This window comes from Vespa mandarinia, chromosome 2 (genome assembly GCF_050613455.1).
Source record: "Vespa mandarinia isolate Hongniang chromosome 2, ASM5061345v1, whole genome shotgun sequence".
NCBI lineage: Eukaryota > Metazoa > Arthropoda > Insecta > Hymenoptera > Vespidae > Vespa > Vespa mandarinia.
In genome coordinates this window covers 4,520,436-4,544,466 of record NC_140811.1, presented here as the reverse complement: position 1 = coordinate 4,544,466, position 24,031 = coordinate 4,520,436, and the positions used below count along the sequence as shown (strand labels likewise).

Below are 24,031 nucleotides of genomic sequence, written 5' to 3'. Positions count from 1 at the left end.
ATTCGACTTACTAGATGCTTTATTTGATTTACGATGCTCGCTCTTGAAGGCACGTAAGTAACTTTCGTTCATCGAAGCAGGTCAGTGTTGCAAAACTTAACCTAAAGTACTAGGCGATCCGAAGTTTAGCTGTGCTTTCTATCTTCTCCAAGTCCCACTGCAACAAGTTTCCATTTGCTTTAATCATCTTATGTGGGCATCTAACGTTTCATAATATAATCGAAAACTTTCTGTCTGACACTATTAGTCTCTTATTATTAACTCTATCCTTTGTTTATTTAAATGTTATTTATGATTATTTTTTATATTCAAATTTTAATTTTCAAAAATATTGAATGGCTTAATAATTCTATTAACTTTCGTGCTTATCGTATTATAAATAAATCATGTAAATTACATCAATCATTTTATACTCAATATTTCATTTAAAATAAATAAATAAAATATATAAAATAAGAAACTAATAAACGATCAATGCTTATTGCTTTAAGCGAGATAATGAAAATAATCTGAATCGTGAATGTTTCAGTATTCGATAAAAAAAAAAAAAAAAAAAAAAGAAAAAGAAAATAACAAATACGTTGATTCAAGGAAAGAAAATAAAAAATTTTAAAGCATGTATGATTCAACGAGTTGAGGAATTAAACGAGTCTGAAATTAAGTTTCCTTCGATCGTTCGAATTGTGAAATAATTTGCACGAAGAAAAGATTCTCTGCGATGGTACGAAATATATCTATCCGATGTAAAAATTCACAAGTGGAATCAAAGAGGATCGCGATCAACGATCGACTCGTTCCCAAAGATGCGAGTAACAAATAATAGGTGCAATTTATGGTTTTTGCGTGACGGCGAATCGCTATGTGTAGTTTGCGTCGACATCGAACAACATCATCATCATCATCATCATCGACGTCGTCATAATCATAATCATCATAATCATCATCATCATTATCATTATCATTATCATTATTATTATTATTGTTATTATTATTATTATTATTATTATTATTATTATTATTATTATTATTATTATTATTATTATTATCGTTATCATTATCATCGTCTTCAGAATCGACGATGAAGACGACGAAAGACACGGATGCGAAGGACGGTAGCAACGATGCGATCGCATCGTCATCGTTAATCAGAGATGCTGGAAATTGCGAGCGCGGCAAATCGCGGTTGAAACGTAATTTCAGCTATCTGTATAAATCACAGTCACAATAATTTACCGTAATTACTATCAATCGTTGGTTGTTTCGACATTGTACCCGACGTATCCACACTTATTCTAACATTTTTTTGTGTCCTTCACCTTCAACCTTCGTTCGATTCGATTTTGCATTTCGTTCGCTAGATTTTATACGGTCAACCTAGCACACAATTAGTAGTTTAATTTTTTTACTTATACATTTGTCTATTTTATTGATAGTATTTATATAGAATATGTGTGATTGAACCGACCCATTTATATATACATATATATATATATATATATATGTGCATGTGAAATAGTACATGTAAATTATAGATGTTCATTCGATTCATATTGATATTCGCTACAAATTTTGTCAAGCATAAAATATCGATTTCCGTTAAAATAAAGATTGTTATGGCCTCGTTTGGATTGGTATTTTAACAACAATTTCTTTTATGAAATAACTGCAATAAATTTTATAATATATTTTCCTTTAAATACCTAGCTAGTTTTATTTGAAATATTTGTTGCTTATAAAACCAATAAGATCGGAGATATTTGGTCATATATTTTAAAATGAAATACCCGGTATATATATATATATATATATATATATATATATATATATATATATGTATATATACATTTACATATATATGACATGTATATTGAATTATTAGAAGATTTAAGAAAGTAAGATAATTAAAGTAAAAATGAAAGATTTTCGTTTGTATCAAGGATACTTTCATTATCCCCTAGTACGAATGTTTGTACAGGATACGTATTTCTGAAAATGAAGATTTATAGGCTGCTTGTAATAACAACGGCGTACGAGTGTCTCGCAAAATACATCTATACAAGGCGATATCGATATTAGAGGGCGGGGGAGCGAGAATCACGTGTGTTGGTCCCGATGTGTTCAATGCGTTACAGTTACAACGCAGGACGTTATATATCTCCTATCGGTTACTGTCGTTATTGAGAGCTATGATAATCCCCCGAGGCGCGTATGTGCTACTCGAAACGCAAATACGTTTTGTTATATTCATCCCGTAGTGCGAAAATTAATGGACCGGATACGAAAATAAATCCGATATATTTACCCCAATTAATCGATTTCACATTAATTATAATATAATATACATTTTATTTATACGACTTATTATATATATGAGACTTTAAACTATTAGTTAAAGGAAAGACGATAATTGAATTTATATATCCGTTTTATTATTATTAATATAAAAGTTTTAATCTATGTGTTTGCAATTTATCGAAATTTGTCTAATTCAGATGGAATTTTGTATAATTGCTCATTATAATTGGATAAAAAGTTGAGGTTATTTAATATATGGGAATATTAGCTATAAGCCATAAGGCTGTAAGACTTTAAACGTATGAAAAAGAGAGAGAGAGAGAGAGAGAGAGAGAGAGAAAGTCAATGTACGACCGATGTGGAATCGTAAAATTGGTTACATAAGAAACACATTGATTGAGTGATTTGTGATCTGTGATTTGTGATCTGTGATTTGTGATCTGTAATTTGTGTTAGGTTTCGTGGTCTGTGTTCTGTGTACATCGATGATAACTTCCTAGAAATCCAACGTCCAGGGTTTGAAATCAGTCCGCGTAAAAAAATTTCATTTCATAAATTCTAGCGATTCTCTATCGTCCGATGATAACTTAAATACATTTTTACATTTTTCCAAACAATCGACGACCAAACAATCGATAGCCAACAAAAAAATATTTATTTTCCATTTCGAATCACAAAGCGTCATATATGATCCAAAGTAATGAAAATGCTTGATATGAAATATTGCTTCGACCAAGAGAAAATACAAAAGTTTATTTTTAAATTTTAACTTGTCCGTCATGTGCTTGACAAGGGAATATATAAGAATTTAATATTTATTATAATTTAATTTCGAACCCGATAGGATATATAATTCGCGTATGCGGCAATATGATATATAATTCCGTATAGCGCTGGAGAGTGCGATTTATATTTTGTTTTTTGTTTTATGACGGAGTAAGGTGTTTATTTTTTTATTACATTTTTTTTTTTTTTTTTTTTTTTTAACATAATTGAAACCGAAGCGAGAGAAAAAGAGAAGAAATTCGTTTAGAGTATGTCGAGTGTTCTTACCTTTTATGATCATAAAAAAGCTCGTCCAAGGTATTTTGTTGGTCGGTGGGAAGATCGAGGGTTTGGGTACGTAAGGATTTTTTCAGGTAGAAAATTACAGCGAGAGCTTAAGAGAAGCTCTCGAAATAAAACATTAATTCGGCGGATCGATGCGTTCTCTACGGTCCGTAAACCGTCGAAAGAGAGAGAGAGAGAGAGAGAGAGAGAAAGAGAGAGAGAGAGAGAGAAAAAGAGAGACAGAGAGAGAGAGAGAGAGAGAGAGAAAGAGGGTTGAGGGTGGATTTTGGAGTAGACTGTGAAACTGGAAGTAGGAGGAAGGGATGGAAAGGTACGTGCGTCGAACCAACTTGGAAATATTACCGGGTTTGGATGCGCTAAGGATTATGTGCCCTCCCAATTAAAGTCCCGGAAATAATAAAAAGGAGAACGGAGCCTAAATTATTCACGTTTCGTTTCCACCGTGGTCTAACTGAAATTACTTGCCGATGAGCTTCGCTAAAAAGTCGAAGTGATAGATATCGGATCTGTTGGTGAGGAAAAAGGAAAAATAAAAATAGGAAACATATTTTGCATCGTCTAAAATTTAAAGGATGAACGTTTTATCGATCCATCCTACTACTCGTTCGCGAGTTTTATTAAGATCATAGGATCGATGAAATAAAATCGATCATAGAAATTGATCATAAAAATTAAAAGATTTTCAAAATTTCACCATTTCAAAATTTCTAATATTTAATTAGAAACAATTCCGTCGTGACAACGCTACATTTATATCGAGAATGATCACGATCAAAAAATGACGGAACGTTCGATCCAATTCGCGTACAACTGAAGAATCACAAACGCGTTAAATTAATCGTCGTTAGACTGGTTAAGTCGAGGCGAATTCGATGCCAGTGAACAAAGTTAAAATCCGATTCGTCTCGTCGGTAAAACTCGACGAAACGGATTAGCAATGAAGCGTTACGTGGCGTCGGGACGATGGCCCGTATTACCTTAGTCGTAAAGAGGAAAGCTTTGAGTAAAGAGAGAAAGAGAGATAGAAAGAGAAAGAGAGAGAGAGAGAGAGAGAGAGGAAGAAAGAAAGAGAGAAGAAGAGGGTGGTCGACGATGTCCTTTTTTGGGACTTTAAGCACCATAAACCAAGGTGATGTAGTGTCGTAGACACCATTGACAAAGATACGACGCCCATGGGGCTGGAAAAGCTATAAGCGAGTGCTCAGCCGCAGGCTCTCCTTGATTTCTTCTCTCTCTCTCTCTCTCTCTCTTCCACCCTTTCGTCGCAATTTCTAGTGAGTGTTCGGAAGGAACAAGCCTTCTCTGGGGTACTTCGATTCTTAACCTCACGCCTGAAAGAGTCGTCGAACGATAGAGATCTTTGGAACACAACCCGTTTGCTTCCCTCGTTATCCCTTGCGAATAACACCTAGAAAATCCTTCGTGACATAGAGCAAGATCCTAGAGACTATGGATACTTCAGAATTCAAGTATTTTTCTCTCACTCTCTCTTTCTCTCTCTCTCTCTCTCTCTCTCTTCATCTCTCATGTACATACATACACATATACGCATTGTACCTATTACGATATCTTCCAATTTATAGTCGGCCACTGTGAGAATGTTATCGATTATCGAGCTCGTACTTCATTTTGTCGCGTACTTTCCTGGAAGTATTCCAACTGAAATCGAAACTTACATCGCGTAGGTACTAATCCTTTGATCTAACGCGTGTTATAATTCTTCAAGAGAATCTAGCTTATCTCTATTAAAATGTGTATAAAATGTTAATCTCTGAAGAATCGTCATTTAAATAAATAATTATGATTTATTGTGATTTATTTTTCGAGTAAACATCTAAGAAAAAAAAAGAAAAAAAGAAAAAAAAACAGGAAAAAAAAGAAAGAAAGAAAAAAGGAAAAAAAATGAAAGCAATATAAAATATTGAGATAAATATTTATATGGATACAGTAAACAAAAAAAAATGACTGTGTTCGCTTAATAATCGGAAAATGAATATTTTTGTTTAATTAAACGATATGAGAGATATTTAAATACCTGATGAGATATTTAAATACACAGATGAAGTTACAATATTTTTGATATTGTAAATATCATATTGCGTAATTAATGAGCGTCGATATTATTATTATTATTATTATTATTATTATTATTCTTTCCTTTCTTTTTTATAAAAAAAAAAGACAAATATAATAACAAAAACAATATACACACATATTTATATGTATTCGGAAATCGGAGTTGCGCTGATAAAAGTCTGAGGGGTACGTCCAAGATTCTCGAGAACGATGTGCATTAGGGATCGAAGGAGACGCGAGTGGAGTGTGCATTAGGGAGTGATTGAGAGGGAAACGCAAGTATAAGAAGAGGGTTTCCACGGGAATAAAACAGTACGAGACGAAGCGTTCATTGACACACGGGTATAGGACGCGTGCCGGTAGTCTCCTTCATCGTTTGGAGTTCTTAACGGAGTGCTCGCTACGAAAAGGGGTTGAAAAAGAGAGAAAGAGAGAGAGAGAGAGAGAGAAAGAGTGAAAAAGAAAAAACCAAAGAGCGTACACACACGTGTAAAGAGAAACTCCAAACTCGTGAGGGAACGAAAGCCATGCTATCGACAAAGTCGCCGAGCGAAGCCAAATTTTCTGCGTTCTTGACTCCAGAGTTCGATAATCTTTGTGACACTTTGTGCGCTTTCCAACCTTTTAAGTCGACCTTAAGATCTTTGAGAACGAAGCTTGAACTCTTTTGATGTCAACGGTCACGGTTAAATGTCGTTCCAAACGCGACTGCTCTTCTTCTCTTTTTTTCTTTAACTCGATTTTTCTATCTTTATCTATACATTACAAGCTCTCTCTCTCTCTCTCTCTTTCTCTCTCTTTTTCTCTTTATTTTGTATTCTCATTCTTAGTTCGATGTTCAAAGCAGTGTATGTGGATAAGCTAGTATAGATACATATTAGGTTAAAGCTTTCGAAGCTTGCACTTACTCTCTCATTCTTTCTCTCTCTCTCTCTCTCTCTCTCTCTCTCTCTCTCTCTCTCTCTCTTTCTCTTTTTCTTTTCCTTCCAGCGTCGTTATATACGTCGTTCATAGTATATGCGAGATAAAGCATAAAGGAACGAACGTAACGAGATTCAAAGTACGTAGCGTGAAACGAAGTACGTGATAAAGTGTACAAGTAAAATAAGTAGATATATATATATATGTATATGTGTGTGTGTGTGTGTTTGTATGTCTACGCGAATAGAAAATTTCTCGGGGAATTATAAGTCAGGTCATTTTCTTAATATTAATTCTAAATGATTAATCTTAATTTATCTTTGAAATCTTTAACACGCTTAGTATATCATATTACGTACTCACATATGTGCTACTTTTTTTTCTTTTATCTCGAATAAAATTGGGATATGTCTGTTTATTATTTGAAAAGATCTTATTCTTTGGAAAATTTCTTATTAAAGTAATATGCCGCAATTTGTCGGCACTCATAAACTCTGTATTAAGGTTTTATTAAATGAAAAAAAGAAATGAAAAACGGGATACAATTTCTCGTGTAAGTGATGAAGACCCGACAATTTCACTTGGTCTCTTTCCATCATCGTCTCCATCTCGTTTTGCTCGTCGAGAAGTAATCAAGCAAAATATAGAATGTTTAATCGCTCCAGTTGACGAACGCGTACCGAGTGGTAAGGGATAGTTGGCTCGTTGCAATCAAGGTTAGAGACGTCACGTTGGATTAAAGGATGCGACACGAGACAAAGGGTGTAGGACTGAAGGTTACGAATATGAGAGAAAGAGAGAGAGAGAGAGAGAGAGAGAGAGAGAAAGAGAAGAAAGGACTTTAATCCCTACGCAGGATTTCGACGGGTTTAAAATGTCCGGAGACATAGGACCAACGAAAAGCTCACCTGGTGGCAACAATTTCAACGCTACGCAGGCTTATACGATTAACTTGTTCCAGACATTCTGAGTTCACGGCTAAATTATGATAATAATAATAGTAATAATAATAATAATAATAATAATAATAATAATAATAATAATCGTTTATAGGGATCTGTAGAAAAAATCAATATCATTGACAAGAAATTATTTGTCCTATCTTTCATTTAGTTTATGTTCTTTAATCGGTGATAACTACGAATAGTATATTCTTTAACGCGATATATTTTAATACTTTTATTAAATATAATTATTGTAATTAATGATCAGCGAATATTTTTCGTATATAGATATATACTTCATATCATTAATAAATGTTTTTTTTTATAAGTTATTTTTATAAGATACAAATGGTCGTTGATCGCCAACGAGAGAAAATCTTTGAACATAAAGCCGAGCGACTATCTTTTATCGTACACGTCGAGAACGAGATATGATGAAACGAAGAAGAAGAAAAGCCCGAGAGAAGGAGAAGCATTTACCATGGTACGGCGCACTCGGATGGAAAAATCGAAACATTAGAGGAGAACTTTTTTCGCGAGTTTTCTCATTACCACCGCCATGTTTTTTGCTTCACGCGCTTCTTTTCTTTTTTCTTCTCATCCTTCGACGTTCTTCCAGTTCTACGAAGCGAACAAAAGAAATCGACCGACTTCTTCCTCTGGTTCTTCTTCTTCTTCTTCTTCTTCTTTTCGGTTCATTTGCATGAGCCTCGGTCTTTCTTCGGAGTTGGGTGTAAAGAGTAAAAAGTAAGGAGTAAAAAAAAGGAAAAGAGAAAAAAAAAGAAAGAAGAAGAAAAGAGAGAAAAGAAAAAAGAAAGAGAGAGAAAAGAAAAAAAAAGAAGCAAGTAAACCGAAGGTACAGGCGACCGACTTTCATTACTTACTAGTCAGAACGACGTACAACACATACCAACGAGATATGTTTCTTTGAAAAGAATATCGCGTGACTTTTCGCACGAAGCTTCCCTTTTCTTTTTCCTTTTTTCTTGTTGTTTCTCTTTCTCTCTCTCTCTCTCTCTCTCTCTTTTCTTTTTTCTTCCTTCCACTTTCTTTTTCTTTTTTGCGTTTTTTCCCTTCTACCACCTCGAAGAATGTTAACTCGACGTTCGTATTTTTCATTTCTGTTTTTTTTTTTTTTTTTTTTTTTTTTTTTTACCATTAACAAGATTCCTCTTGTTATTGGGAAAACGCGAAGTCCGTGAGAATCTCTACTAGCGTATCTAAGAACGTTAAAACGATCCAGGCTTTGCTCAAATTCAAGATGAAGAAGAAAGCAAGAGGAGATAGAGAAACTCTCGATGGCTGTCCGCAGCACATGCTAGTAGATGAACGTTCAAGTTTCTAGGTGATTGTGGAAAAGCCTCTTCGTTTGTTACATCGAGCTCTTTCGGTTTGCTGCTTCCACATCCCTTTTTTCGCTTCCTATCTCTTTCTCCCTCCCTCTCTCTCTCTCTCTCTCTCTCTCTCTCTCTCTTTCATTTTCTCTTTTTCTCTTTTTTCTTTTTTTTTTCTTTTGCTTTCTTTCTTCCTTTCTTTCTTTCTTTCTTTAGTCCTCTCTCCTCTTCGCAGGTCGTTAACTCCAAAGTTCTGGCAAACTGGTGCACGGCACCTTTTCAACAAACCGTTTGTATGTTCGCAACGAAGAGAAAAAGTGAAAGAGAAAAATTTAGCGTTATTAGTGCGATCTTATGTGTACTTATTTTTCTTTTTTTTTACTTTCCTTTTTCTTTTTTTCTTTTTCTTTTTGTTATTTTTCTTCATTCATTTATTATTTTTTCTTTCCTTCAATTTTTTCGTCGCAAAATCATAAACTTTTATTCTTAAGAATGGCTAGCGGAAAAGGAAAAGAGGAGATTTTTTTTTCATCTAACAATTTGTATCGAATTTAATTTTCTCTTTTTTTCCACGTTGTTGTAGCACATAAAAAAGAAAAAAAAAATTGCGCGCGCAAAAAAAATTGCGAACTTTTATGGAGAGCAATCTTTTTTCTTTCTCTCTCTCTCTCTCTCTCTCTCTCTTTCCTTTTTCAAATTTTATGATTTCGATAGTTACCAAAAAACGCGTGAATTTTTCTTCGACCAGACGAGACGAAAATCGTACAATAAAAGTGTGCTTTCTTTTCGTTTTGGCATTGCAATTAATTGAAGCTGTCGCCACGTGAAATAATTACGAAACTCGACGTACGTTGATGGAAGGGAAAAAGAAAGACAGAGAGAACATGAGAGAAAAAGAGGAACATGAGATAAAAGAGAGAAAGAGAGAGAAGGAAAGAGAGAGAGAGAGAGAGAGAGAGAGAGAGAGAAGAACGCGACGGTACTCGGTACACGAAAAGTACTCTCGACGAGGGAAAACTCGACGATGACGACCACGACGGCCTCGTGACCCTGAGTCGTGGACGGGTCAACTAGCCACCCGCTACTCGTGCGAATTTACTTCGTTCTTTATTCTTCTACGTTATGTCGCGTCGTGTTGCTGCGTTTTTTTCTTTTTTTTTTTCGTTGCTTCCGTGTCCGAAGTGGCAATTTCAGGATTCTTTTTTTTTTTTTTTCTTTCTTTTTATTCTTCAATAATTCTAAAAGACGATGTTTCTTTTACACAATGCAATTTTAACTTTAGCAATAAGAAACATAGAAATATCAGAAACGAGTATTAGAAATTTTATAGATCAATCTCAAACAAAAATATTATAAATATTTCATTTTAAAATGAATTAAGGATATTACATTAATAAAATTACGTTTTACATTATACAATTACACTTACACTTGTAAATATATATTTGAAAATCTTCGATATTAATTTCATTTCAATTGTAAGTTTACGATTGTGATTAAAATCCAACAAATACAAATCATTGGATTTACATACTTATGCATTGCATTTATAAACATTTATTTTTATGTACGATAATAATAATGATAATAGTATTTAGAATGTCTTTTTCTAAATTTGAATTACACGTACTTGTATAAAATTCACAAAGATAGTATCGCTTATACGTTGAATACATTTGGCTCTTCTATTCTTTCGGCTCTTTCGTATTGATCTACAACGGCAATTCCATGACGACGTTCTTTCGTCGTTCCCGTTGCATTACCACGCGTACCCGTCTATTCGAGATAATCTCGTGATTTTGTAATTGTTCTCGTTCACGGAAGTAAAACGTTCAGTGGCATTTATGTACAGTTGGCGGGCCGACCGAAGTTGGCCACAAGCATCTTTGTACGAACAATTGAAACAATTGTACGGACGTATAGTGACTCTAATGAATGCTGGCAATAGGAAGCACGATGAGTCGAAGAGAGGATAGAAGAGAGAGAGAAAGAGAGAGAGAGAGAGAGAGAGAGAGAGAGACAGAAAGATAGAAAGGACCAGTAAAGGTACCTCTGAAAAGGGAAAGAAGAGAAAAGAGATAGCTTTAAGCGAAAAACATCCGACTTGTAATTCGAACGGGCTTACCGCTCTTATTATTAGGAATTTTATCATTATTATTGCTCTACCCTCCACTATCATTATCCTATTCTTAATAGGATAAAATCCGGGAGAAAACGTAACGGCATTTATGGCCGGCTGCTTTCTATTGTAATGCGGAAAACTTTTCGCTATGGTTCTCAGTATCTTTCGAGAATTTTTACGATGAATTTACATAATTACGTTTTCTCTTACTCGTTTCCCTGCCCTTTTTTAATTCTCTCTCTCTCTCTCTCTCTCTCTCTCTCTCTATATATATATATATATATATATATATATTTTTTTTTTTTCTTCTTTTCTTAAGATTTATCAACAAGAATAAATTTCGTCGGGAGCCTAGTACTCGTACTCCTCTATTCCGTTCTCTTTTTTTCCAACTTAATAAATCAATAGAAAGAAATCGAATACGAATTAGGATAGACGAGGGTCCGATCTTTATGAGAGTTACACACGTACGTCACTTATGACTGAGTTTCCTGTCATGGATATAACGCGTAACAGGTGGCACGAAATTGTCCGCTTTTGCACGAAAAAGTCTCATTCGGTTATATTAGAAAAGTTATTCTCTGAAACGCAGAAAGAAATTGGATCGGTCGATGTCCAATTGGTAGGGTGGATCGTAAAGCTGATTCGCGAGCCAGTGTTTTCGCGTGACGAATTTTCTCATTTCCTTCGGGATCCTTTTAACGTTGTCACCGGAAAGATGAAAGGAGAATTTGTTTACTTAATTAAAAGACCGACAAAGAAAAATACTCTGTTTTGCCGGAGGATGGATAAGAGAGTTCCTTTCCTGTATAACCAAAGAAGATTTCCTACAATAATGAAAATTCTTGTTTTTTAGATATTTTCATATATATGAAATATATATATATATATATATATATATATATATATATATATATCTTTTATCTACCTCTCATCGTTCACCGATAATTAAGTTAATATATACGTCCAACGCGGTTCCATGGTATTTAAAAAGAAGCGGATTCGTTCTCGTTCTAATTAGCTCATTACTACAGGTTAAACTTCTCGTAATATTAATTACTTCCGCATGTTTGACTTCATTGACGTTGGTAGGTTTAATTTAATGAGAAGACGAAAATACGAAATCTGAATTTTTTTGTTTTCTAAAAAGAATGAAGACACCTGTCAGACATTTTGCCGAGAGAAATTTAATGACGTTCAAAATGGAGGAGATACGCTAATTTGAGATAGAATATACGTCGACGAGGAGGTAGAATGACGAGACAAAAAAAGAAGGAGAATAGATAAATAGACAAATGAATAGATAGAGAAAAAGAGAGAGAGAGAGAGAGAGAGAGAGAAAGAGAGAGAGAAAGAGAAATTCTATACATAGATTTATTTATTTTTTCTTTTTATTTGTATATTTTTTTCTTTCTTTTTCCCATTAGAATATATATTATACAACATAATATATTTCAAAAATTATATTATCTATTCCGTCAATGATATACTATGATGGACATGAAAGCATTGTCACTATTTACAATATATTATATTTATTATTAAACTATAGAAACGTTATTGGCCATTTAAAATATATTGAAATGGACTGATAAGAAAAGAATGGGTTTAACTATTGGATCCATCTCTTTTTTATTTTTATTTCAAATCAAAAAACACGCGAGTGTTGTTAAAGATAAAAGTATCATAACGAAAATGTATTCCGGAGCCTTGTTTTGTATAGTTCGTAGATACGAGGAATGTTCTGTTTATTCTTTTTTCCCCCTCGCTCCCCCCTCCCGGTTTTTTCCGTTTTCGTTTATTCTTTTTTTTCTTTCTTTTTTTCCCCTTTTTGTTTCTTTTACTCACGCGAATGTAATCGAAACGTTTCAAATGACGGAAACCATATCGATATTTGCAATTCCATAAAGTTTTTGATCTGTCGACAAAGGAAAGGAGGGATATTCCATTAATGCATCTTTCAAATTCAACAATGAAAGTATACTCGTGTAAATTATATGTAAGACAATGGAAAGCAAGAGGATTGTCCTTGTTTTAAAGGTATCGAACACGACACGTTTGTTTTTTCTAGATAGGATTTCTCTAAGCTTTGGGAATATCATAGAGGCACGAAGAAGAAAAAGTAGAAGAATCAAGAAGAAGAAGGAAAAGAAGAAGAAGAAGAAGAAGAAGAAAGTTGGTACATGTGCCGAGGCAGAAGCTTCGTCCGGATTTCCTTCAAAAGCTTCCATCTCTTGGAAAGAAGAAAGTTTTGAGGGTGATGGAGGTTTTACTTGGGGAGGGGGGGGGAGAAGGTACGAAGGAAGTAGCGAATTTCTATATTTCCAGCTACGGCGTAACCGCTGTCCATGTAATGGCCGCAACTTTTGAGCAATGTCTGTCCTTGTCTTTTTCACTCTCTCTTTCTCTCTCTCTCTCTCTCTCTCTCTCTCTCTCTTTTTTCTCTTTGCTTCTGTCCTCAAACGGGAAGCATCTACCATAACTAACCAACCACTCACCTGAATTTCAAACTTTTTAAAAGATTGTCCGTCAACGTCCCGATGTTCCCACTCTCGCGGGAAAATATTAACGTAACGTAAAAAGATTCGTTTATAATAATAAAAAAAAAAAAAAAGCTATTCTCACGTATTTTCCTTCGAATATTTAAGCCTGTAATAAGTTCGTCAAATTCAGTATCTAAATTCAGAAAAATATATTTTGTGAAATTCCAATAGAAAAAGGACTAATCATTTTTTTTTCTTTCTTTTTTTCTTTTTTTTTTTTTTTTAAAGACTGGCAACTATTATTAATCTCGCGTTAGTCGAAACTCGATTAAATAATAATATTCAACATCTTTCTTCGATGAGATAGCGTAGAATAATTCTTATTATTTTTTCTTATTTTTTTTTTTTTTTTTGTTATATATATAAACAGACAGACTAAGCTTACCTCATGAAAAAAATAGTCCTAAAAACGAATTAGAAAAAGATTTTAAATATCACGACTACGGAGCTCATGAATTTTTTACAAAGTCGTCGTCTATCTATTTAAAAGCATAGCACGAGCGCCCTTTCATTTCTGCACGTTTACCACTCTGAAATTTACTCTCGCTCGAATTTAAAAGTTTTTAAAAGATTGCCTCTGTGTAAACGTCCTGCTCTTTCGTACCTTCATTCGAGGAAAAAAAGGGAACGGAAAGTAGAAACTGTCAAGGAAAGACGACATTTCGCTGCTACCTTTTTTCTTATTTTCAATTTGATCCTCAAATACAATCGCATAGTCTACAAAGGACGTACTGAAGTTCATTCTTATAGAACTTTTGTGTATACCCCCACCCCCCGCCCCCCCGCCCCCACAAAGGAATTAATTTAATAGTATCTAATACATTATATAAAGTAGTAAGAACAATAAATAAGTCATTAGCAATTAATTTCTATTAATTTTGTCAACTAATTATTATTGCTTATGTTATTTGTTATTTGTACTTTCATAAAAAAAAAAAAAAAAAAAAAAAAAAATTCAAAATATTCGATGAATCAATAATTTCAACAGAATTATACTCTCTATAATATAATATCAAATGGCACATAGAAGATATCGATTTTATTCTGATTACCTATCATCATTTATTAGTTCATATTCAAGAACAAACGATATAAATTACCCACCATATCGTCTTCCTATATCAAAAATTCAATTAAAACCTACGAAGAGAAACATTCGTGTTCACGTTAAACGAAATTCTTGTGGCAGACAGTTCGATCATGGAGTCGGCTTAAAGTTCGAAGAAATCGAAAAAAAAAATCGTTTTATACGTTCAAGTGTCCGTTACTTTCGAACGTTCGCGAAGCCTTGAAGAAAGGCAAGCGGTTGTGCTTTTACTCGTGCATAAAACTCAGGAGCTCGATGCTTTTGTTCCATCGTTGAGTACTGAGTTTAAAGCGGCGAAACCGTGTGGCAAAAGGGACGAAAAAAAGAATGGAAATGGAACAACACCATTTCCATGAAGTGAGAGGGAAGAAAGATAAAGAGCGAGAAAGACAGAGAGAGAGAGAGAGAGAGAGAGAGAGAGAGAGAGAGAAAGGGATGAAGGGAGGAAAGAAAAGAAAAGGAAAGAGAAGCAAAGAGGGGAATCGAAGAGAGAAATCTATGGTCCACGTCTTTCATGCAACGTGCAACGCGAGATTCGATGCTTTCCGTCCTCATCGAATTACGAACGACTCCCGGCCCTTGTTCTCTCCATTCCTTCTATCTCTCTTTTATCGAATTGACGTCACTGATATATACGACGTCATGTGTCATACGTCATTCCGTAACGATCCGATGTATCGTGCATGTACAATTTATCAACGTCGAATGTGCAACGATTTTTTTCTCATTAAAGGGTAAAGTAGCTTCGAGACCATTTTGACATTTTTCGAAAGCTCGTAAACTCCATTCCCATGGACATATTTTTGTATTTGAAAAATTATGACATTTATTTATTCTTGTTTTTTTTCTTTTCTTCTTTTTTTTTCTATCTTTTCTCTCTTCCCTTTTGCATTCATACTCGATGACCATCATATAGTACTCCATTAATCTCTTATTATTAATCTCAGTATTCATTTGGATATATAGAGTTATTTAATATTTACGAATGTTTTTCTTATCTTCTTTAAATCGATTTGGCAAAAGATAATTGAATAATTCAGATCTTAGATAGGTGCAACAACGAAATAGTTTTAAGTTATCGCTAAGCTTGAAAACCCTCCTTAACTAAAGTTGCCTCCGGGAATTTCTTTCCTTCTCGTTTTTAGTCGACGTTCGACATGAAAAGACTTCTTAAACTTTGATACCACCTCATGTCCGGAAGCAATGTTTACTCGCTTCGGAATAATAGCAGAAGGTTTTCGAAGGTTGCGCGAAGAGAAAGTTCATCGAAGAGAGATAGAGATGGAAAGAGAAAGAGAGAAAGAGAGAGAGAGAGAGAGAGAGAGAGAGAGAGAAACAGAGAAGGAGATTATCAATCAAGATGACAGCGATATAGGAGAGATCCATGCCGCATTAGTCTCCGCCTCGTGGATTCGCTCGTGGTGCCAATCACTGAGAAAACCGAAAGTCTCAAGAGACGTAGGGTTCGCAACCCTTGCCGAACAAGTCTTGGCATCGAAGCCGTCAACGCGACGATCCAATCTATCTTATCGACGTTTCGATTTTATAAGATTTTTATTTACGATCTTCGATATTTATTTTAACGTATCGTGATTTACATATCTTTTAAACTTCTTTATTACAATAAATTATAAATATATTTTTATTTTTCCATTGTATATTTATTCTTTCAATCGAAATAAAATATTTAATTGTTATAATGAATAGAGAATTTATTTTTACGTTTTGAAATTTCACTTCGGTAAATTAAATAAATTAATTCTTTGAAGATTAATCATTGCATCATAGAAATGTTCAGATCCCATTAGCGAATATTAATTCTCGAAAGGAATAGAAAAATCTTTGATATTTTTCCATTTTCCTCTTTCTTTTTCTTTTTCCTTTTTTTTCCCTCTTTTCTTTTCCATATTTCGCATGATTCATACAGCCAATTTTTAGTATTTTTGGTTGTCTCTCTCTCTCTCTCTCTCTCTCTCTCTCTCTTACAATCGAATGGCTGTTAAATCGGCCGAAACATTTGATTACACGAATAATAATTACAAACGAGAGAGTGCACACGATTAATTGCAGTCCGTAGGGAGATACGATATTCGACGAGAATTTATCTTTGATGTTATACGCGGCACAATCGCATGGTCCTGTTCGACGAAAGAGATTCGTTGAAACGAGAACGAAAGAGAAGGAGGGATCATCGAGTTTCTGTGTTATGTGTTATCGAGCACGGCCTATCTTCCCTCCCTAGCGTACCGTAGCAATTAGTTTAATTAATATCATCACTAAAATTAATAAGGTAAGCATCCTGCATGTCATACAATGGCGACGTTAACTCTGTTTTTTGATGATCGATACATACGACGTATCATAAATAGTTTTGAAATAATTTTCACGAGGACATTTTGAAACGAGGAATAAATATGAACAATGATGAAGATGAAGATGAAGATGAAGCAGAAGAAGAAGAAGAAGAAGAAGAAGAAGAAATGACAGATCTTTCAGGCAACGTTTGAAGTTGGCCAATAATTATGGACAGAGAAAATACTTTAAAAAGTTCACGCTAATGCGAAAGAATTTGCGAATGACCTTGCTTACGAGAGAGAGAGAGAAAGAGAAAGAGAGAGAGAGAGAGAGAGAGAGAGAGAGAGAGAGAAACAAAAAGAACGAACTTATGTGTGTGAAAGAGAAAGATAATGACAAGCCGCATATTCGTACGCGTAATATCCTAGTGACAAATATATCTCAAGGGAGTAAAACGCTCGTGACGGAACATTCTAAAAACTAAAAGCTGGCGTAAAAAGCGTCGTGTGGTCCTCGCTCACTCACTCTCTCTTTCTCTTTTCAACATATATCTATAGTCCATTCGGCTTACTATGTGAAACGTACAAAAACAGGACACATATATGTAAGCACGAGAAGGTTCGCATGTTGGATGTATTTTATATGACACTGTATATCGTCACACGATGTTGTCCCGTATGGAACAGGTTGGCCGAGTTTCTTTGTGTTTGTTGTATTTCGCGAACGCGTTCAAAGATAGACAACGTCGATTTTCTCTCTCTCTCTTTCTCTCTCTCTCACACACACACATACACACACATTCACTCGCTCTTTAAACTCTGAAATCCAAGAGATGCGACACACGAAAGCTCGCACGACAGCTATTGGCTTCTTTTTCTGCTATCTCGTCTCCTGAACGTGTCAGTCTATCTCTGTCTTTGTCTTTCTCTCTCTCTCTCTCTCTCTCCCTCTCCCTCTCTCTCCCTCTCTCTCTCTCTCTCTTTCTCTTTGTCTCTCTTTTTCTTCTTTTATTATAGCAATAAAAAGTTATGCTACGATCGTAAACGAATTGTCATAAACATGTGTGCAATCGATCGAGTTAAGATTTTCTTGTCATAAGAAATTTTGGTTAGGATCGTTTTAAATATGTTATATGTTAAATCTACGATCACGATGTAGATATATCTATATATTATAAGATATACTTATATATTTCTGATCCGTACTCACTTTTCCATCTGGACTGCATACTTTGATCCCCGCAAGCGAGACTATCAGGAGAACAGGCGTGGACCGATCGCTGTACTGAAACAAAACGGACGACGTCATATAGGCGATCGAAGTGTGCGTGCGAGAATTAATTAATGTATTCGATCGATTTAATTGCTCGAGATGGAATAACATCGTTCCCAACGAGAGAGTGTGCCATGCAAATATGCGGAGGATCGGAGATTCGATTACCGAACGGACGCCTGTTATTCGAGGTGAAACGTATTATTCTCTGTCTTTTGTCAACTGTCTATTCAACGGCGAGCTTCTCTCTCATTGGTAGAAATTAATTTCTCTGGCGTTTGAATAAATGCCGAATTAAATATCGAATAAAATGATTACGTTTGAGTTTTTCGACTATTTTGTGAAATAATTAAAAACGCTAATCGAATTCGAGTAAATTTAATAAAAATCGGATTAGAGTTTTTTTTTCTCTTTTTTTATTTATTTTTTTTTTTTTTTTTTTTTTTTTTGTATCCAAGAATATACGAAAGAATTGGAGAAAGTAAAGTAACTTTTCTGCGAGATGTTCCTTTAAAATAAAAAGAAAAAAAAAGAAGGAATAATAAAAAGTAAAAAAAAAAAAATAAAGAGTAAAGAGGAAATAAAAAAAAAAAAAAATAAATAAAACAGAAAAAAAAGAAAATAAATAAATAAAAAGGAAAAAAAGAAAAATACGTACCGGGCGCTCAGAGACAAAGCCACGACGGCGTTGTTCTTCCTTCGAGTTTGCCATTGTTTGGACGTGGAGAAAGAAAAAGGGAAGATAGAGTAGAAAGAAGGGGGATGACTTCTCAACGTGGGAGAAAAGGTAGTATCGTGCAAGTAGAAGCTTTTCGAGCGGTCGTCTAATTTCGAAAATTGAAAAGTTGGCAAAGTGAGCCGTGTGAGAATGAAAATGTTGTCGGTGTGCGTCATGAAACGAAGGACAAAGATAAAGAGAAAGGGAAAGAGAAAGAGTAGGATATCTATTGCGTGTATATATATAAAAATATCTATAGATCATTGTTTCAACATCTCATTAAGATCGATGAACCTATTACGTGGAATATGATGAAAGATCAACGATATAATTATATCTGTTTGTAACGTAGGAAGTACTTTTTTTTTCTTTTTTTAAATGAAGAAGTCTAATATCCTTTTCTATTTTGAAGAGAAAGGACACCACCCATGGTGTAGGCTCGTTGTTAGCAATGTCATAGTACGATCACGACATTCTCCAATAAGACTGCTATTGAGCTAGAAACCATCACAACGATGTTCGAGACGAAAAGAGAAGTCCTCGGCACCCATTTCGGGGGCACCCATAGAGTGTTGCTAGCTTTGTTCACCGAGGGTGATTAAAAAATTGCTGAGTGAGTCGCGTCGGCAGAGAGAATCGACGTAGACGAAGGTAGAATGGAGTGAGAAAAAAAGACGAGAAGAGAAAGAGAAAGAATGAAAGGGAAGAGAGAAAGAAAGAGATAAAAAGAAAAAGGGAGAGGGGGAGAGAGAGAAAGAAAGAGAATCATTGGTAGTATGGTTGGTGTGTACGAGCATTAAATGCATCGGTTACAACCCCGAATGGGCTCTTGACGTGATCGGAAAACCTTTTGGATAGGACTCTGGTCGCGTACGTGCTCTCCTATCGACTATCACCTTTAAAAGATGTAACAGGATATTTCTCGAAGGTTGAAGTTAGTTATGGAATACGTCATAAAGTTCATATCGTTAGAAACGGATTAGATATCAGGGAATAATGAAAATAGATTTTAACGATACTATTACTGTATCGATAAAAAATCGCTAAACGTTATGATTATCGATGAAGATGATTCATTTGGAAGATCACATGTGATCACGAAATTTCACTTTAATATCAGTATTAAATGAGTAAAAAAATTTATAAACGACACGAAAGATAATTTTTTAAAATATGATGCATTTCATTGCAACAGAAATGAAAAATTCTAGAAACATATTCATAATCATTATTACTCAGGGGCTAGTATTTCTAGTTGAAAGATCCTTGAAATGGAGATGAGCATGGTAGAATATTTTTTTTCTTCCAGGCAACATCGTTCAAATTCTTTTTTTTTTTTTCTTCTTCTTCTCTCTTTTTTCTTTTTTTTTTTTTTTTTTTTTTTTTGTTTTTCACTCATCCCTCAGTACGTGTCGTTCTACTCCCTTTCCCCATTTGCCTCACTGCTCACCCACATCTGCATAAACTGACACTCGCTCGATTTAGTCTTTTTTTTTTTCCTCTCTTTCTCTCTGTCTCTCTTACTATTATCCTCTCCATTCCCTATTCCGTCTTCTCTTGCTGCAAGTGGTCGATGATTGTGCGCGTCCGGACAGGAAGACGCAGAGAATCGTCGTCGTTTCTACCTGAATCTCGTTCAACGAGAGAGTCGAACGAATTGAAATGAGAAATTAATTGGTTTGTCGTCTGCAGGCGACTGCACCGACTCTTTACCGTTTCTCTCACTTAGGATGCTGGCGGTTCACGCGAGTTAACCGAGATACTAGAATTGGCTTTCTGGATGGAGAGAGATTCTTCGATGATGACTTGCAGAACTCCGTTCTTTTTGTTTTCTTTTTTCTTCCTCAAAGTGTTAATCAAGCGGATAAACGATTTTATTGATTGAAAAAAAAAACAAAAAATAAATAAATCAAAAGAAAAATATAGAAAATTTATAACGAATTGTTTCGATTTTAATATAATTCTTTTGTTTAAATCGTTTCATTAATAATAACATTCGATAAAAACAAAACAAAACAAAAAATGTGAGTAGAAATGAATCCTAATTCGCTCAACAAAATCATATGCTATCATAGGGATAGACAAGACTGTATATGTTATATTCGAAGTTCGTAAAATCGTTTTATCGAAGAGTCCCGTGTCATAAAATCCTCGAGAATGGATCGTAAAAGGCATAGTTACGAGCATTATGATTATCGGTGAGTCACAATGATATACAAAATATCATTCGAAGATCATTATTATCGAGGGAGTTATCAAGAGGGATTTTAATTTAATGCGGACGGCCTGCATTATATTTGTCCACGTGTTTGTGAATTTATTGGCCGGTTTGTCCTTCTTTCTTTCTTTTTTTCTTTTTTTTTCTTTTTATTTTTTCTTCTATTAGAATTACTTCCACAAAGTTTCTCGTTATCATTGTATATTCTGTTATATTCAAATATTCTTCCATATCTTTGATTAATTCTCCCTTAGAAACCTTATTGTTTTGTTAATTTTAAAACTAAAACTAAACTTTTGTAAATTTCGAGACTAAAAAAGAAAAATTGCATCTTACTCAATTAACTAGTTTGAGTATAACAACTAGCCAGTTTCCTACGGAATAAACGTATAAACGCGAGAGAAGACAAAAGTTATAATTTTCGAAATGTTCGAGCGATTCCGTGGGCACTTCTAACGAGTGCCCGTGAATTCCAAGCACCGAAAACTACGTTAACTTCGATTCGGTCGAAAATTTATCAGGCGGATTTGGTACGGCCAAGTTGGCTATTCAAATATTCGCATTCAGAGCGGAGTGCATCTGAAAATCGCATGAAAGCGGGTTTTAGGATCGAGAGAGAAAACGATTCAATGGTTGATCGGTAATTCACTGATCAACTAATGGTCGAAGGCAATCTTAAAGACCTTTGAAATCTGGAATATACCTTCCGAACGTTCACCCTAAAGCTGCTCGTAAATTTTACTTTTGAAAAGCTCGAATCATCGAAGTGGAATGCGAGAAAACCAATTAAATGAAACGATTCTAGTCCATATGACTTTACGTCCTTGAGGCATTATCTCTTATTACAATAGGTCAAGGTTTACTGATAAATCAATTTCAAATGATCCTATAATCTTTTGCCTCGTTTATAGGACCCATAAGTTTTATTTAAAACTTGAATAAAATCTGATTACTGTATTATCGATAAGATCAAAGTATTAATACATGTTTATTCATTTAAGTGGAATCTAAATCAACCATCGGCAAATTTATAATAGATCGTACGAAAACAAGTGAATGAGATAAAAGTGAAAAAACGTATGCACGATTTGAAAAGTATCTCATTCAATTTGACGTAGTAGACATAGGAAATATATGGTAGTTCAAGCTGATCTCTCTTTTCCGTATTCGAAGTGGCATAAACGCTTTATCAGCTGCGATAACCTTGAATGGCCAGTGAGATTCAATGTCTGGCCGCAGTTTCGTTTTTCAGCGGAAAATAGCCAACGAGCGTAAGTGAAAGTTATACGGGCTTTTCCTTTCATATCGTGTTCATACCATAAGAGAGGGAAAGAGAGAGAGAGAGAGAGAGAGAGAGTGATGGAAAGAGACAGAGAGAAAACTGCGGAAGGGAAAACGCACACGAGACGTAACGAAACCACTCGTTCTGTCGGCTCTCCGCGTATGAAGTTCGCTTTAATGCGTTCGAGAATAGGGCCTTCCTTTCAACCGCTCCCATTTTACTTGTTTTTTTCTTTTTTTTTTTTTTCTTTTCTTTTTTTCCCCTCTCTTTCTTCTATATTTTTTGTGTTGCAGGAAGTAGGTACACGCGAGCGAGAAAATGCGGTGAATACGCATTTTCTACGAGTATTAACGTTATGAGCATCGCGAAAAGATCGTCGCGAGTATCCGGACATGCTGTGGAAGTCGCTCAAATTATACAATGCGAAACCACACGAAGGAGAGGAAGAAGAAACGTGGGATAGAGGGAACGTGAATTTTATGAGGCTCTAGGATATGCGGGATGTAGCATTAAAATGGTACCACCTGAATATATTTCTTGTTTATTGATGTAAAAGTGTGTTAGGGTAAAATTTTAAACCATTTTTGGAGATAACAATAGTTAATCTTTTTTTTTTTCATAAAGATACGACAACTCGTTTTATAAACATTCGAATGTTGAATTATTTATTAAATTTCTTGTCGAATACTCGTTATCTATTGAATCGAAATTTCGATCGACTCTAGAGCGAAACTTTATTATAATTTTGAAATATCGAACGAAACATTTCGAAATAAAAAAATTTCCACATTTTATCGTTGTGTGTGAGAACTGCAATAAAATAGTTATATATATATATATATCCATAGATTCGTATTGACATTAAATCATGTCGAAGATACGACGATTGCGGGAAAGAAATTTTTAGAAAAATAAAAATGCAACGATCGTATCACCTACGTAAAATGAAATAAAAATATTTTAATAACTTAAACGTGACGTTGACGTTTCTTATTCCCTGTCTCCTTTCTAACTTTGAATTGATTATAATTTTCATAATATTACGATGACAATTTTTTGTCGATAATTTTTCTGAGAAAAGTTTTTCCTTTACGATCACATTATTTTATATTTTTACAATGTCGATATCTGAGAAGATTAAGATAAATTTATACAAAAATTGGAATAGAAAAGAAAAAAGATGAAAGAAAATTTGATATCTTTTTTCAATTTATCCTTTTGCAATTATAAATAAAGAACGAAGAGAACCGCACATTTCCATTACAGGAATAGTAACGAACTACGTGGATTTACCACTTTCAAATTCTTAAGAGCGAGAGAGAGAGAGAGAGAGTGAGTAAGTGAATAAGTGAATGTGTGTATGTATGTGTATGTGTGTATGTTAGAGAGAGAGAGAGAGAGAGAGAGAGAGAGAGAGAGAGAGAGAAAGAGAGCATCGACAAGATTTGCAAATCAGATTTTACCGAATGGCGTTCATTGTTTATCGATGTAACTGGAAATTTTCAACACTCGAACAAAGTTTTATAATACATCATTGCGACGTGGAAACGATTGGAGGCTCTCGCGAGTTTCATTTGATAGTTCGCGGTGGTCAACGTTCACGGTGGCACAAGAGAGCTAATAAATAAAACGGTTCGATCGGTCGATCTCTCTCGTATCTCGTTTCCGTGTAAATCTATTTTTACACCGTAGCTCCTACGGACATTTGATGTAAATCCCTGTACCTCACCTCGTTTGCATACTTTTCGAAGTATTCTGTGGATTCTATACACTTTCCTATCCTCTCTCTCTCTCTCTCTCTCTCTCTCTCTCTCTCTCTCTCTCTGTCTATGGTCTCTGTCTCTGTCTCTCTG

At 34.7% G+C, this 24,031-nt stretch overlaps 1 protein-coding gene across 11 annotated transcripts in view; it reads right to left on the bottom strand.

Annotated features, from left to right (window-relative positions):
* Positions 1-24,031, bottom strand: part of LOC118451580 (EGFR adapter protein) — a 197,976-nt gene that overhangs the window by 68,872 nt on the left and 105,073 nt on the right. For 4 of the 11 annotated variants that reach the window (XM_085664632.1, XM_085664634.1, XM_085664637.1 and 1 more), the window contains one exon: positions 17,898-17,967. The exons of 1 other annotated variant lie outside the window; for it this stretch is intronic. In XM_085664632.1, coding sequence (XP_085520758.1) covers positions 17,898-17,967 — 70 coding nt within the window. Of the gene's footprint in view, positions 1-17,897; positions 17,973-18,618; positions 18,885-24,031 lie in introns of those variants that run through there. 6 more of the 11 variants (XM_035888288.2, XM_085664638.1, XM_035888291.2 and 3 more) reach the window with 3 other exon arrangements.